We start from the raw sequence: 17,046 nt of genomic DNA on the forward strand, positions 1-17,046 counted from the left end.
TTCTGGGTTGAAGGACTTCAACTCATACCAGTTTCTAGTAAGAATAAAAGGCAACTTTACCTAGAGATTATCATACTAAGTGAAGTAAGCCAGACAGAGAAAAACAAATATCATATGATATTGCTTATATATGGAATCTAAAAATGTGATGCAAATGAACTTATTTACAAAACAGAAATTGATCCACAGATGTAGAGAACAAACTTATGGTTACCAAAGAGGAAAGGAGGGGGAGGGATAATTTAGGAGTTTGAGATTAACATATACACACTACTACATATAAAATAGACGACGAACAAGGACCTACTGCATAGCATGGGGAACTCTACTCAGTTTTTGTAATAACCTATAAGGGAAAAGAACCTGAAAAAGAATATATATACGTATATATCTCCAAATCACTTTGCTGTACACCTGAAACTAACACAAGATTGTCAATCAACTATACTTCAATAAAAATTTAAAAATTAAAAAAAAGAATAAAAGGCAACTTTGTTTTTAAGGCATTCTAATTCTAATTCTTTTGATATTGTGCTCTAAAATCTCTAGCTAAGACTAAATATTTCAACATTTATTATTATCCAGGACCCCAAATTACGTGAACTTCTGGATGTGGGGAACATCGGGCGCCTGGAACATCGCATGATAACAGTGGTGTATGGGCCTGACTTAGTTAACATCTCCCATTTGAACCTCGTGGCTTTCCAAGAAGAAGTGGCCAAGGTATGTGGATTGAAACTTCTGAAGCTTGTCACCTCTATCTGAATCCATATGACATTGTCCTGATTCCTATGAAAGACTTTGAGTTTTTGTCATATTTAGCATGTGTTAAAATTCCATCTAAAAATCATTCTGCTGCCAAGTAGAAGTGTAATTCAAACACTTCCAAGTAATGGCATTGGCTTAGAATAATGGATATTTTACATTAGAAAATAAGGCATTTTATATAATTTCTTTGCAAAAGAAAATATAGATGAAACCACATTCCATTTCACCTAAGCATCTTATCCCAACCCATTTTCTCTTAGCCTTACCATCTTCTTTCCATCCCTCTCCTAGAGGGCAGACATTTCAGTACCTATTTAACTTCTTTTACCATGTGCACACTTAACCCATGATTATGCACATAGTAGCTGCTCAATTAATATGGGAAAGAATGAAAAGCTTAAAATTTTAAATAACAATTTTAAATAATAATAAATATTTATTCAGCCATGGACTAGAAAGATGAATTAGACGTCGCCCTCTCCATTAAGGAGTTGCTAGTTTACTAAGACAGTGGGCCTTTCAGATGCATACAGAAATAACTAGAACAAAGGCAAGATATATCAAACAAGAAGCTATGAACTTCTGGGAAACTTAGACTCAAGTTTGATGCTTTCTCTAAAAATGTCCAACTGCCATTAGAAGAGAACTGAAATGAACATATTGAAAGAAAAAGTTTCTTTTTCCATGTTTATAGTTTATAAGATACTAATGATGATCCTGACCCCTCATACAATTTCTTTCCAGAGTTAAGAATATGAATCTAGGAACACTTTGAAGTCTGCAGATCATGTCTGTGCCCTTACACAGCTTCTCACATCATGGATCAGAACTATGGGGTCATGTCAGGCTGGTGTTCATTGCCTGAGCATTATGATCTATAGTTTTTTAAGCCTCAGTGCTCTGACATTTTTTTGAGCTACACCAGATAATCTGACCTGACCTCTAATTCTTCAGTGATTACGGTAGAGGTTTATTTCCAAAAGTTGCATAACATCAACTTCAGTTCTTATAATGGAATAAATAAAATGCCAACTAGTTTTGACACACTGAGGTCTTTAGAAACTCCTCATCAAGACTGTGTTACAAACCCCATCTATTTTCTCTCTTTAAGAACCAAGTCACCCATTTACTTCTATGGTATAATTTATGCTTGGAGAGAGACTTCGGTTCAATGAAACATTGTCTGCATGACAGCATTGTACTTGCCTTGCAATCATTCTTATTCTGGTACCTGCTGGTATTCTGTTGAGTGTATACACTTCACTTCTCAATATATGTATGTATGGTTGGATAGATGGATGAATATAGATAAACAAATACTAAATATTTCTAAAATATTTTTAAAATATCATTCCTGAAATACAGTCATATTCAGTTTCTTAAAAAGATGACCAATTCATGATATTCATTAACTCTCAGTTAAAAGCATTCCCTAAATGACAGTGACTTTCAGGGAGGCTTTTACTGTGAGTGAATATAGTTTTTATTACAAACAAATCTGCATATCTTATATTGCATTAAACCTTTGTGCGGTTGAGTCGAAAACATTTTAATTTCCTCCTCTCTGTGGGCTTCTGCTCACTAATTGTCTTTAGGGATTTTGATTACTGAGCCCTGTAGTATTCCCTGTCAGAAATGAATCTATAGACGTTTTTCCAGCAGCTACTAGCTTAGTATAATTAATGAAGATACAGAATATGTTTTGCCTTCCCAGACTGTGATATTCTATAGGATACTTTTCCTCCATTGAAATTGCTCAGCCAGAAGATTAAAATTTGCAAACACCATGTACTCTGAAAACTTAATTTCCACCCTTCTAATTTTCAGCACTGTCTCATAACATCACACCTTCTGTTTAGTCTCCAGAGCCAACATACCTAGTACCTTGCGTAGTGCCAGCACCAAAGGAAACAGTTTTCCTCATTATGTAGAACACCCGACAGGAACCTGAGCTTCTTTGAAAGTCAAATGTCTTCAGAAAAAATTGTTTACCAGGGGATTCTGGCTCATTCATTCATTCAACACACATTTGTCAGGTGCCTTCTGTGTTCCAGTGTCAGGGACACAGCATTCTGGAGGAAATAAATAGATAAATCACAATGATGAAGTACACTTACTGTGGGTCAGATGGAGGTCTGTGTGGAAGGATATAGCAGGAGGAGAGGGTATGAGGATGGGGGAAGGGGATTATTTCTTCATGGAATGCTCAGAGAAGGCAAAAATCTGAAGAAAGTTGCTCAATTGCAACAATATCATAGATTCCTGAGAAATCTGAGTCGATTAAATTTTTTTTATCAGAACCAGGACTTCAGCTTTCCTAAATATATTATTCCAGATTTGTGTGCTTTCTTTCTTACATAAATCACTTGAGATTGAATTTTTTATTTATTCTTTAAGACAAGTGACTCAAAAGTGGATTGGGAGAAAGCTGTCTTTCAATTTTTCCCTCTGTAGTTGGACTAAAAGAGTGGTATCTTTTGCAATTAAGTAAGTCACTCTTCTTGTTATGCAGCATGATTTGCCAACTCTCTGTGTCCTAAAGATGGACTTTCCCTGATCTCTCGAGGGATACCTCCCTTTAATATACCTGGAAAATGGGTGGTTTGTTTCACATTTGCCCTCTGAGTCTCACACTTCTCCCTGCATCTCCTGCTGCCCCGAGGACCAATGAACACATCCACATTTGCTACCCCTGGAACTCCTGGACTTCAGTCCCCCTCTCTGGGATGCCCTGACCCCTCCTCAGAGCTTCAGGGGGGAGGTGAATGCCATCATCCTTCCCTTTACTCCCCCACTGTTAATTCCCAATAGTCCTCCACGCACAGCTACGTGAATCCTGGCAAAGGTGGAGGTACCAGCAAAGGAAACTAGCAAAGGCAACAGAAGTCGATTTCTTGTATGGTAATGTAGGCTTTTGAAGGACTTTGGCTTTTATTTTGAGGGAGATGGAAGCCATTGGAGGGTTTTGAGCAGATGGTGGACTTGGTCTGACTTAACTCTTTAGTCAATAATGGACTGCAAGGGCAGAGGCAATAATGGAAGCAGGGAGATCAGGTAAAAAAACTGTAGAAATATTTTAAGTGGGTTATTAGTATCTTGGACCAAGGGGGAGCTATGTAGGAGATAAGAAGGGGTCTGAATATCTATATCTACATCTACTTAAAGGAAGAATCCAGAGCATAAACAATTGCAATTGTATGTTGCATGTGAGAGAAAGAGAAGAATCAAGGATGATGTTAGAGTTTTGGTGCAAGAGACAGGAAGGTTGGAAATGCCACTTACTTCAAAAGGAAAGTTTAAAGTAGAACACATTTGGTGGTATACAACAAGGCTTCAGCTTTGATTATGTTCAATTTGAGATTATTATTAGATACCCAAAGAAACATGTTGAGTAGGCAGTTAGATATATGAACCTGGGGTTCAATGCCAAATATAATGCAACAGTTTGGAACTCATCAGGTTATCGATAGTATTTAATGAGGCAGGATGAGCTAAGCCAGGAAATGACTGTAGATACAGAAGATGTCCAAGACCTGAGTCACTGATACTCCAACATGAAGAGATTGAGGAGATAAGAAAGAATCAGAAAAAGTAGGCTGAGAAGGAGTAGCCAGTGAGGTGGCAAAGAGGCCAGTATGTGTGTTTGGAAGCCAGGTAAGCAAAGTGTTTCAAGAAGAAGAGAGTGATCAACAGGATCAAATGCTACTTATAGGTCAAGTAAGATGAAGACCAAGAACTGACTGGTGGATTTAAGGATATAGAGGTCATTGGTGACCTTGATTAGAGCAACTACAGTGGAGTAGCAGGGTCAAAGTCTATTGGAGAGGGCTCTGGGGAATATCAGTGGAGGCAAATTAAGAAACCAAAAGAGATTGCTCTTGTGAGTTTTGATGTAAAGGGCAGGGGAAAAATGAGAAAGCTGCTAGAAGGGGGAAGTGAGACCAAGAGATAGTTTTTAAGATGGGCGAAACCACAAAATACATGTATGCTTGTGGGAATGATCCTGTGGAGGGAAAACAATGTAAGCGAGTCAGAGAATTGCTAGAGCATGTCCTTGAGCGGGCAAGAGAGTGGTAAGATCTAGTACAAGGCTCAGTAAACTACAGCCTGAGACCAAGTCTGACCTACCACTTGTTTTTATAAAGTTTTATTGGAACATAACAATGCCTATTTGTTTACAAGTTGTCTATGGCTGCTTTCACTAGACATAGTTGAGTAGTTATGACATAGAACATATGGAGTACAAAGCCTAAAATACTTACTCTCTGGTCCTTTACAAAGAAAAAGAAAATTGTTGACTCTCTCTTATTCACAAATAGAGGGGCTGTGCTCATACAGGAGCAAGGGCATTTAATCAATAAGAGGAGGAAAACTGGAGTCCATCAGTAGAGATGCTGGTAAATCGTCCATGTAATAGAGGGAATTGTAGATGTTTTTTGATTGCTTCTGTTTTCTCAGTGCCAAAGACAGAAGTCAGTAGCTGAGAGTAAGGACTATTAAATCCTCAAGCCTTTTTTCCACACCAGTTGGCAAATTTCTTTAAATGTCTGACTGGTAAGGTTAACATGGACTGCAAAAGACAGATCAGTTACATCAGCTCCAAAAAACAGTGTCATTTGAACAAGTTAACTGATTTATCAGGTCAATGCAAATTTTTCTATTGGTCAAGAAGTCTGAAGATAAAATAATTCTCTTCTTCCTGCCCAGTTCTAGTCCCTCTTTCTAATATTGTGCTTTCCTTTGAGGTGGGAAGCTACATATAGATGTCTAATTGTGCCTACTTCTTCCTGCAGTCATGCAACCTAAACACCATTGTGTAGGTTAAAACAGATTGCTCTGAGCCAGGAGCAGGGTTCACAGGATTGCCATATGCTGGTGTTTACTGTCGGGTCTCAGGGATCCAGTATGTAACTCATGGGAGATCACTCTTCATCAAGAGAATTTCGGTAAGAAATGAATCTGTCTCAGGATTAGTAAAGAGGAATCTCTGTGTGCAAAGGCAACAGAGGTGGAGCCTTCCCTGTTTGGATTTAGAAATCTAAAATGATTTTCAGCATGTCTTCCCTCTGGGTTCTGGTCCCTGGAGGCTCACCCCATCACCCACCTGCCCAATTCCTATCCCAGATCCTTGTTCAATCCAATATAATAGCGAGATGGCCTATCACCCCGAGAGACAGGATTTGAGATTCCAGCTCTGATAATTCCGTTCTAATTGGTTAGATATTCTGATAGGCCCCCTGGGTAGATACATTGTTGAACCACCCCCCAGTTTGGCAAATTTCAGCCCAGACATTGTTTCAGTGTATTAAAATGCAGTGGATTATGACAGCAAGGATCCAGGGGGTTAAGATTGAGATGCCTAATGACAGAGCCATGAAGGGGAAATTTTGTGTCCACTTCTCTGCACAAGAATTGAGAGATGCCATTGCTTCCAATCCTTAATATTTTACACACTAAATTCTCTTGAGCATTTATAAATTGGAAAAACAAAATTAAAAAATTAATTTTTTTTGTTTAGCCATGCTACTCGCAGGGACTTGACCGGATTTTTTTTAACTTTGATTGAAATATAATATGCACAGAAAAGTGCACAAGCTGTAACTATATAACTTGATGAATTTTTGAAAAGAGCACACACCCATGTGAGCAGCACCCCAATAAAGAAACAGAGCTGGAATCTCAAATCCTGTCTCTCGGGGTGATAGGCCATCACCAGTCACCAGCACCCCAGGTGTCTACCCTACTAACACACCCTATTTTAACCTGCAACTTTATAAATTAGTTTTACCTGTTTTTAAAATTTCTGTAAATGAAATCATAGACTACGTCTTCTTTTTGGTCTGACTTCTATTACTCAAAATTTATATTTATGAGATTCTTCTACATTTTGCATGTGGTTGCACTTTGTTCATTCTCTTTGCTAAATAGTATACCATAATTTATTTATCTATCCTATAGTTGGTGGACATTCAGGCAGTTTCCAGTTTAGGGTTATTACAAATAGTGTTGTTATAAATCAAAACTACAACAAGGTATCAATTCACACCAGTCAGAATAGCCATGATTAAAAAGTCTACAAATAACACATGCTGGAGAGGGTATGGAGAAAAGGGAACTCTCCTACAGTGTTCTCCTACAGGGAATGTAAATTGGTGCAGCCACTATGGAAAACAGTTTGAAGTTCCTTTAAAAACTAAAAGTAGAGTTGCCATATGATCCAGCAATCCCACTCCTGAGGATATATCCAGAGAAAACTATAATTTGAAAAGATATATACACACCAATGTTCATAGCAGCACTACTTACAATAGCCAAGACATAGAAGCAACCTAAATGTCTATCAACAGATGAATGGATAAAGAAGATGTGTTTATATTCACACACACACACACACACACACACACACACACACACACACACACACAGTGGAATATTACTCAGCCATAAAAAAGAATGAAATAATGCCATTTGCAGCAACATGGATGCACTTAGAGATTATGCACTAAGTGAAGTAAGTCAGAAAGAGAAAGACATGGACTTACACAGTGGTCCAGTGGTTAAGACTTTGCGCTTCCAATGCAGGGGGTGTGGGTTCAATGCCTGGTTGGGGAAATAAGATCCCACATGCCATGCAGTGTGGCCAAAAAAATAAAATAAAATAAAAAGAAAGACAAATACCATATGATATCATATGTGGAATCTAAAATATGATACAAAATGAACTTATTTATGAAACAGAAACAGACTCACAGACATAGAAAACAAACTTATGGTTACCAAAGGGGAAAGTGGGTGGGGGTGGGATAAATTAGGAGTTTGGGATTAGCAGATACAAACTACTATATATGAAATAGATAAACAAAAATGTCCTACTGTATAGCACAGGCAACTATATTCAATATTCTGTGATTAAACCATAATGGGAAAGAATATGAAAAAGAATATGTATATATATATATATATATATATATGTATAACTGAATCATTGTACACCAGAAACTAAAACAACATTATAACTCAACTATACTTCAATTTAAAAATAAAAACAAACAGTGTTGTTATAAACATATGCCTTTCTGTGAGGTATGTAATTGCTGGTCATAGGTCTTCCTATGTCCAGCCTTGATGGATATTGCCAATTTCCCAAACTGGTTGAGCCAGTTAGTTTTCTAAATGTTAATTCACTCATGCAAAAAAAAACTTTAACAGAGGATCTCTGTCTGCTAAATTATTAGATTTTGAAGTAACTGTCACAGAATAAATGTGCTCTCCAAAAATATGTTCTATAAACTGACATCAGTTTTCAATAGCTATTTCAGAATTTGGGGGTAACCTCTGTCACCTCTGCAGGTATGAATATCATAGACAATCTAGTTTACTCATTTGGGGAGTATGATCTGGGATTTCCTGGAAGTTTGCCTTAACTGCATCCACACCATTTGCTTGCCCACCATCCAAATAACTTGCAAGCTCTCTGAATTTCCTAATTAGCTCTCATATCTCTTTCCTCATCCTGCTCCCCCCTCCCATCTTGTTCAAGTTCCTGATGGGTCCCATCTGTAGACGCCTTCTACCTCCTCTCCTAGAATCCTCTCTTTGCTCTCCAACTCTGTGTGTCTATCTGCTAGGAATGATCCTAAGAAACCTCAAACCTGATCTTGCTTCAAATCATTTTTATTGCATATTACCCACAAAATGAAGTTTTCTGCACATATCATTCAGTCATTCATTTAATGAACAAATATTCATTGAGGGTATAGTATGTGCCAAGTACTAGGGATTTACCCGTGACCAAAACAAACATAGCCTCTGCCCTTAGGTGTCAGTGAATCACCACTTGGACCCTAGCACTATTCTGCCTCAACTGTTCTAAACAACCTGTGATTCTTTCTTCCTTTATAATGGTAATTCTGTGCCCTCAGAAGTGTGTGCTTTCCTAGATGTCCCTTCTCCATTCTGTCCAGAATTTCCAAGCCTCCATAGGGACTCAGCTTACTCACCCATCTCCCCTTCTGTTTCATGCGTTCCATGAACAACTGATGGTTCCTTCCTGTTCTTTGATGAACCCCACGCATATTTGCTATTGCATTTCTCACACTTTAATTATCTGTCAGTGTGTCTGACACCCTACCCTGGATTTGTGAGCTGCTTAAAATCAGAAAATATAGCTTAGTCATTTGTGTTCCCAAGATCTACCTTAGTGCTTAGCCGGTATTAGGCACTCAATAAATGTGTGCTTTGGCAGAAAAAATAAAAAGAAAGAAAGGAAAAAGGAGGGAGAGGGGAAGGGAAAGAGCAAGAAGGGGAGAAAGAAGCTTATGAATTCTTGAAAGCAATTGATAGATCATGAAAAATTGTAAAGCCATGGAGACTTTGAACATCATACACTCCAATATCCTCATTTTTGAGTTCAAAAAATTGAGGCTCCTGAGCTAGTTGCTCCAAGATCCCTTCCCCCCAGCACAGAACTCCCCCTAAGGTTTTCCAGGATTCTTGGTGGCTTCCAACCTCATCTTTCCCGATCCCAACCTTGTTCCCACTCAAAGTCATTGTCACTGTCATCCCCCTCTACCCACCAGTTACCACATGTTTTCTGGAGAAAAGAGAAAATATCTTCAGCTCGCCAAATAATTGAGACCTTTTAGGGGAAGGAATAAGAGAAGGTGCCACAAAGGGGAGGCTTTTTTTCAGAAAAAGAAATAATAGTCTACTAAATGAAATAGAAAAGAAAAGAGGGAAGGGTCCTGCCACAGCCTCCTCTGGCCATTCCTGGTATAGAACTTGATTCCTCAAAAACCTTGGGACTTTTCTTAGACTGTCTTTCAAATTAATAATATAGATATTTAAAACTGACCTCAATAGACACAAAGTTCTTACATTTCTTTTTATTCTGAGACATGTACATTGAGATAATAATTTTCAAACACTAATGGATATTCTGTACAAAATGTGAAGTTGATCTCATTTCGTTTTTGAATTTAGCACCAACTTATGGTAAGTGAGCAATGGGTATGTTTGGCTTTTCTTTAAATGAAAATGATTAAGAAAAAGAGAATGAGGTACCATATATTCTTTTCAGCAATGTATTTTGGGACATAATGGAAAACTGTGCTGATCTCCTTGGGGGTAGACTATATGCGCCAAAAATATTGCCATATTGAATATATATTGCTTTTTACACATGTGAAAAGTTAACCCTCTTGGTTATTGTATTTTATGAGATCTTCATTCACTGCTATTCCTGGCCTTCTCATATGCCTATGTCATCTTAGGATATTCCCCCCACCCAATCATAAATAAGGACCAAGTTCTTGCCAAGTCAATACATTGCACTGTTAGTCTTGGGATTTTACAGTTGTGGATGTCCTTTGTTGGAAAATGAGATTTACCCCACGTTCTGCACTTGAGTTTTGGATGAGTGTGGGGCAGGTGAAAGATGTACATTATAAACTTTCAACTTGTGAAAGTGTTACCCATCTGGAACATCCATATAAAAGTTTAAAAGTTCAAAAGTAAAAAAATATATAAAAAATAAAATAAAATAAAAAAGACATTCATTAAAAAAAAAAATAGAGGGGAAACAAAAGGCAACTCAGATGGTAATCTCTTCTTACACTCAGATAAGAACCAGCAATTGCAATTCTGTTGATCGTGGAAGAAATCACCCTTGCCCACCTCCCCCGCCATCTCTTCTCATTCCTTAAACATAGAGCTTCTTTGGAACCAGGCATTGTTCAAGGGTGCCACAAAAAGGAATTAATGCTTAACTTAAGGGAAAGTACATGTGCAAGGACACAGAAGTGATTGTGATTTCAGACTGTGGGCTACTGTGAGTCCACTTTCCCCAGGAAAAGATAGGAAACTGCTTAAGCAGCAGCATCTTCGCTTTTCTTCCATCCATTCCATAACACAGAAATAAGCTGCTTCCCACTCATTCCTCTGCCTCCCTGTCTTCTGAGCCTGGCAGCTGAGAAAGCCCTAATTGTATTATCTGTGTACCTTACCTTAAAGCAGGCACAAAGATACATTTTAAAAACTCAGGGCTTCCCTGGTGGCGCATGACTAAGAATCCTGCTGTCAATGCAGGGGACCCGGGTTCGAGCCCTGGTCTGGGAAGATCCCACATGCCATGGAGCAACTAAGCCCGTGCGCCACAACTACAGAGCCTGTGCTCTAGATCCCATGAACCACACTACTGAGCCCATGTGCCACAACTACTGAAGCCTGGGCGCCTAGTCCCCGCGCTCCACAACAAGAGAAGCCACCGCAGTGAGAAGCCTGCACACGGCAACGAAGAGTAGCCCCCGCTCACAACAACTACAGAAAGCCCATGCACAGCAACGAAGACCCAATGCAGTGAAAAATAAATAAATTTTTTAAAAAAGAGAGTTTATAAAAAATCACCATGGGCTTCCCTGTTGGAGCAGTGGTTGTGAGTCCGCCTGCCAATGCAAGGAACACGGGTTCGAGCCCTGGTCCGGGAAGATCCCACATGCTGCGGAGCAACTAAGCCTGTGTGCCACAACTACTGAGCCTGCACTCTAGAGCCCGCGAGCGACAACTACTGAAGCCTGTGCGGCCTAGAGCCCGTGCTCCGCAACAGGAGAAGCCACCGCAGTAGAAGCCCATGCACCGCAATGAAGAGTAGCTCCACTCGCTGCAACTAGAGAAAGCCTGTGTGCAGCAACAAAGAACCAAAGCAGCCAAAAATAAATAAATAAATAAAAAATTTAAAAATCACCATAATTTTTTATTATGAATACACAATGATGAAGAGAATGGATAAATCACTAAGACATGACATAAAGGAAGAAGAAATCTAAGAAAATTTGGCTTCCGTGTTTAATTACTGTGGAAAAATACCTGCTATCCTTTGAAAGTGGCATGTTGATCTGTTTCATCTAATGCCTTAATATCAGTTGTTATGTTTCGGTTTCCAATGCATCAAATGCTCCCAAGGAATAAGATGCTCCTAAGAATAAAACACAAAATTTTTGAAAATACTTTAAAATAATCTTCCTATTGGCTATATAATAATAATAATCATTCATTCATTCACTCAACAAATACTTAATTGCCTACTGTGTACCAGGTACAATGTTGAGTGCTGGGGATAAACTAGACAAAAATGATTGTCTTCATGAAGCTTACTTAATGGTGGGTGTAGGGTGATGATAACAAAATAAATAAGATGGTGATAGGTTCCAGGGGGAAATAAAGCAGGGAAGAGAGATAGGAAGTGTTGCGGGGGGTGGGGGTGTATTTCAATTTTAAATAAGTTGGTCACATAAGGTTACACTGATACGATGAAGAAAACCCTGAAGATGTTGGAGTGTGTCAAGTGGTTATCATGGAGGAGAGTGATGCTGAGATAGATGTGACCCAGTGTGTTGGTGGAAGGGAATGATAAGCAGGGAGGAGAACAGGGGAGAGGTGAGAGGAAGAGGATGGGGGATGTGACAGGTGACCCAAATAGTGGTGGGTGGCCACTGTGAGAATTTTGTTTTACTCTCAGTGACACAGGTATCTATTACATCATTTTGAGCAAGGGATGGATTTGGGGTGATGTATTTTAACAGGATTGTTCTGGTCACTCTGTTGAAAAGCTACAGTAGGGGTATAGAAACAGAAACAAGGAGAACAGAGTGCTTGGGATAGAGGTGGTGAGAAATGGTTAGGTTCTGGATGTATTTTGAATGTGAAGCCAAAAGAGTTACTGAATGTACCAGATACATGAAATAAGAGAAAGAGAGAGCTAGGGATGATCTCAGGGCCTTTTGGAATTTCATTTATTGAGAGAGGGAGTGAGTTAGGAAGGGAAAATCAGATATTTGGCTTTGGACATAAAATTTAAAGCAGTGTTAGCCCAAAACAGCAAAATGAGCACAGGTGTGATCTCTTATCTCTTTTGAGTTATTGTGAATATGATGATAAAGGAATATAAATACACAATGATGAAGAGAATGGATAGGTCACTAAGACATGACATATTCTAGTAAGTTTGCAGGAGAAGAAATTGGAAAGAGGAAAGTGTCTGATAAGATAGAGTCAAGAAGACCACAGTCTAGGTTACATAGAGAGTTACAGCCAAGGAAACTCCTGACCTACTCAGAAACAATTGAGACATGCTCTAGACTCAAGTTCTACCAGCCCAGCAGAACATGGAGTAAGAATTGGGGGTGAGAAAAATAACCTTCCACTCCTTCCTCTTGATCCTCATGTAGAATTAATCAATAACCAATTACTTCCTGGGTCAAAGAGCTGAATGTCTGTCTTTTATGAAATTGAACAAACTAGTTGAAAAATATTATGGTGGCTAGCATTGGAGTTCAGGATCCAGAGTAAAGCTCTTCTCATTCTAGCATTTGTGGATACTACACTATGGTGGCTGGCACCCACATGCTCACTGGGAAAGAAGTCTGCAAGCTGGTCATTCCCACTCCCACACCCAGAGCTCCCAGTCGGCCCTCCTATTGCCCCATCTAAGATGTGAACTAACAATAAAATATCCACAGACTATAGAGAAATGCTACAATGCTGAATGACAAAGGAAGCCAAGATGAACAAAAAGAGAATAATAGACACACAAGGATAATTAAAGAAACAAATAAAATAAAAAAGGAGAAAGTATCTTCAAAGAGAATTTTAAATATATTTTATCCTTAAGAAAAGAACAAGGACTTCCCTGATGGTGCAGTGGTTAAGAATCCACTTGCCAATGCAGGGGACACAGGTTTGAGCCCTGGTCCAGGAATATCCCACATGCTGCAGAGCAATTAAGCCCGTGTGCCGCAACTACTGAGCCCATGCGCCACAACTACTGAGCCTGAGTGCCACAACTGCTGAAGCCCATGCACCTAGAGCTGGTGCTCTGCAACAAAAGAAGACACTGCAATAAGAAGCCCGTGCACCGCAACCAATAGTAGCCCCTGCTCACCGCAACTAGGGAAAGCCCATGTGCAGCAACGAAGACCCAGTGCAGCCAAAAATAAATAAATTTATTTAAAAAAAGAAAAAAATAATAAAGTGACATGAGGGTTTTGGACAGAACCACTTCAAGAATATGGCTGAGTGACATGAACGCTATGGAAAGGATACTTTGGGTATTTCATATTGGGGCATTTGATGGACATTTTCTCAGTTGTACAAATTAGCAATGACTCAGGAAACTAGCTGCAGAGAGAGGTGGGTGTCTCCTCAGCTGATGCTCAAAATACATGAGATTCGCAAAGATACAACTGAAAACCTCTCATCATGAAAACGTAACCAAAGCAAACATTTTTTCTCTTTTCTTCCACTCTGTGCCAAGGATGTTGCACTTTTGGGTGTTTTATTTCTTTCCATTTGAAGAATTCTCTTAAGGTTCATTTTAACTTGATATCACCACATTAAACTTTTCCCATTGGAAAGGAGAATGTCAAAAGGTGTTAGAACAGGGCTAGGGATATACTAGACAGTTAGCTCTCAAAACGTGGATCCTTACATCCACATCTTGTACACTGCACTTGCAGGCATGTAAACTCTTCCTTAGACCATCAGGATAGAGCAGTGCTTCACTTATCCAGGGAAAGATAATTGGGCAACAATCTTCAGAATACAGCCCAAAACATAAAACAAAGCATAAGGTATATCTATGAAGCCAATGCAGATGCTCTAAGCCCTAAAATTAAAGTTTCTGTACTTTATTAACTGGATAGTCCCCTCAGGCCCATGCTACACACAGGACTGTGAGTTCTTATAACTTATTCCAGCATAGTTCAAATTACAATAGGAAATGTGTAAAGCTATTATCCAAAACCGTGTAGCAAACAATGATGAATGAATACTTATGACAATGAAGAAGACATAAAAATTAATTTCACAAACAATAAATTATAAAGCATGGATGTAATTCTGTTTCATTTACACATTCATTCATTCATGCAGTCAACTCAGGTCAACAAGTATGGATTTATTCCCCAGTGTATAAAAAACTGGCTTCAGAACTATAAGATCTCACACAAGTTGTGGGATGATGCACATCCTTTTCTTCGCTACTCCTATGAATGGTTATATGTAGTGTTTTCTATACTCTTCCAGTTACAATGATTTGATTTTCATGGACACTGCTAGGTTCTTACTCAAATAGATTGTTCTAGAGGTAGACCAATCAGAGACCTTTCCCAGGATTTTTCATACTGGTTATGAGGAAATCAATCAGACTCTCTCTGGTGGTAGGAGGCACCATATGTGACAACTCTTGGTGCAGTTGGTGGCCATGGGGAAGAAGTTGGTCAGTCAGGAAAAAAGTAATGACATCAGGAAGAGAGAGCAGTGAAAAAGCAATGAAGAAATCCTCCCTGGTATCCAGACCACAGTTTCCTGATACTCTGCAAACTGCAGTTTGTCAAATTTTTCCTTCAGTTACAGGAAATACCCAGTGTCCTTGACAAATTCTCCTATTTCCTAGGCTAGTTTGAGTTGTACTTTTGGCAACTGTAGCCTAAAGACATTTGAATAACATGCACCTTTCCTTGATATTACATTATATGAGTAATATGGATTCTAGTGTCCCAGTGCTGATAATATTGGGTTGTAATATACTTCCTGATTTTGGTAATTATATTGTATTTGACAAACATTTCTCTTTGAATATGAGATCAACATTTTGACTATAAAATATAAATCTTCACTGCCACCCAAAACAGAGGAACTGTGCCAGAAATTTTGCCAAAATTCTGAATGCTCTACATAGACCTGTAAACGCAGTTACTTTTCAGACAGTCTTTTCTGCTTTTAATGAAAGTCTTTGCAGCTCATATACCATCTTTCACCATGAAAAGATTCTTTACTGTGCCATTAAGACAAATGCACGGCAAGATGAATTCTGATGCCTGCCAGCAGGTGGGAGAAACGTGCTCAGCCAGGCAACTCAACCCTGAATGAGCTGTGCATTGTTCCTTCTTACTCAAATCCCAACCTGCTAGGTAATGGGAATGACACCATTATCAATGACGGCAATAGGGGTTTGCCAATAAATTAAAAATAAATGGAAAGCTATTAAAAATTGTTAGGACTTTCATATGTCTCACAAATATTAAAATACCCTGTTTTAAATTATTATTTATTCCAGGAACCTTTTATTTAAAAAATACAATAGATTGAGGCTTCCAAATCAGGTACTTTGGACATACCTGCTTTTAGATTATTGTCATCTGTCACTCCTTTTACTTCATTAGGGTAACCATTGACTCATAATTGCTTATATAATTATAGGCTATAATTATATATATATATATATATATATATATATATATATATATATACACACACACAGAGAAAGAGATTTGGTATTCCTTTTAGAATATTGTCATTTCCCCAAAGAACTCACTGAATAAATACATGTCTTTGAGGACAGACTTCACATTCTGCCTTTTCTCTGTGACTCTAGATGCTTGGTATCAGGTCACAGACATGGACTGGGTGCCTGGCATGCTACGATCACGGGTGACATTTACAAGACACAGTTACTATGTGTAATTTTGTTTCTATCAATAGGACTAAGACTGACCACCACCTTGTGCTTGAGCTCAAACCTCAAACAAACAAACAAAACCCTCCCCTTTTTAAAGACAGCAAGCACAAATACCCAAAGAAAAAAATGGGTTAAGAATGTGAACAGGAAATTTGCAGAAAAGAAAAAGTGGAACAACCCTGACATGTAAAACAAGGCTCAACCAGGCAGATGAATCAGGGATGCCAATTAAGACCAATCCAAGGTCCCACACTGCATACATCAAATTTGCAAAAATTTTCTGAAAGGCTGATAATAGCAAATTGTTTTTGAAAATGTAGGAAAATACAAGCTCTCCTACACTGCCAAAAGGAACACAGAGTGTCCTTACTGCTTTGGTGAGCAAGCAGCTGCCTCTAGTACTGCTGAATATGCATGGATCCTAAGAATACATCATGGTAATAACCCTAGAGAAACTTCTGGATGTGGCTTGAGTCAACAAGAAATAGGTTTGTGCAAATAAACTTTTTTTTTTTTTTTTTTTTTTGCGGTATGCGGGCCTTTCACTGTTGTGGCCTCTCCCGTTGCAGAGCACAGGCTCCGGACGCACAGGCTCAGCGACCATGGCTCACGGGCCCAGCCGCTCCATGGCATGTGGGATCTTCCCAGACCGGGGCACGAACCCGTGTCCCCTGCATCGGCAGGCGGACTCTCAACCACTGCACCACCAGGGAAACCCACAAATAAACATTTTTGAAGGAAAAAACTACATATGTACATGAACA

General features: G+C 38.9%; 1 protein-coding gene across 1 annotated transcript in view; it reads left to right on the forward strand.

Moving 5' to 3' along the window:
- PLCB1 (phospholipase C beta 1) overlaps nucleotides 1-17,046 on the forward strand; it is a 699,731-nt gene that overhangs the window by 466,216 nt on the left and 216,469 nt on the right. The window contains 1 exon segment of the mRNA XM_032606422.1: nucleotides 586-723. Within this exon segment, the coding sequence (XP_032462313.1) occupies nucleotides 586-723 (138 nt within the window).

Source organism: Phocoena sinus, chromosome 15 (assembly GCF_008692025.1).
Source record: "Phocoena sinus isolate mPhoSin1 chromosome 15, mPhoSin1.pri, whole genome shotgun sequence".
Lineage (NCBI taxonomy): Eukaryota > Metazoa > Chordata > Mammalia > Artiodactyla > Phocoenidae > Phocoena > Phocoena sinus.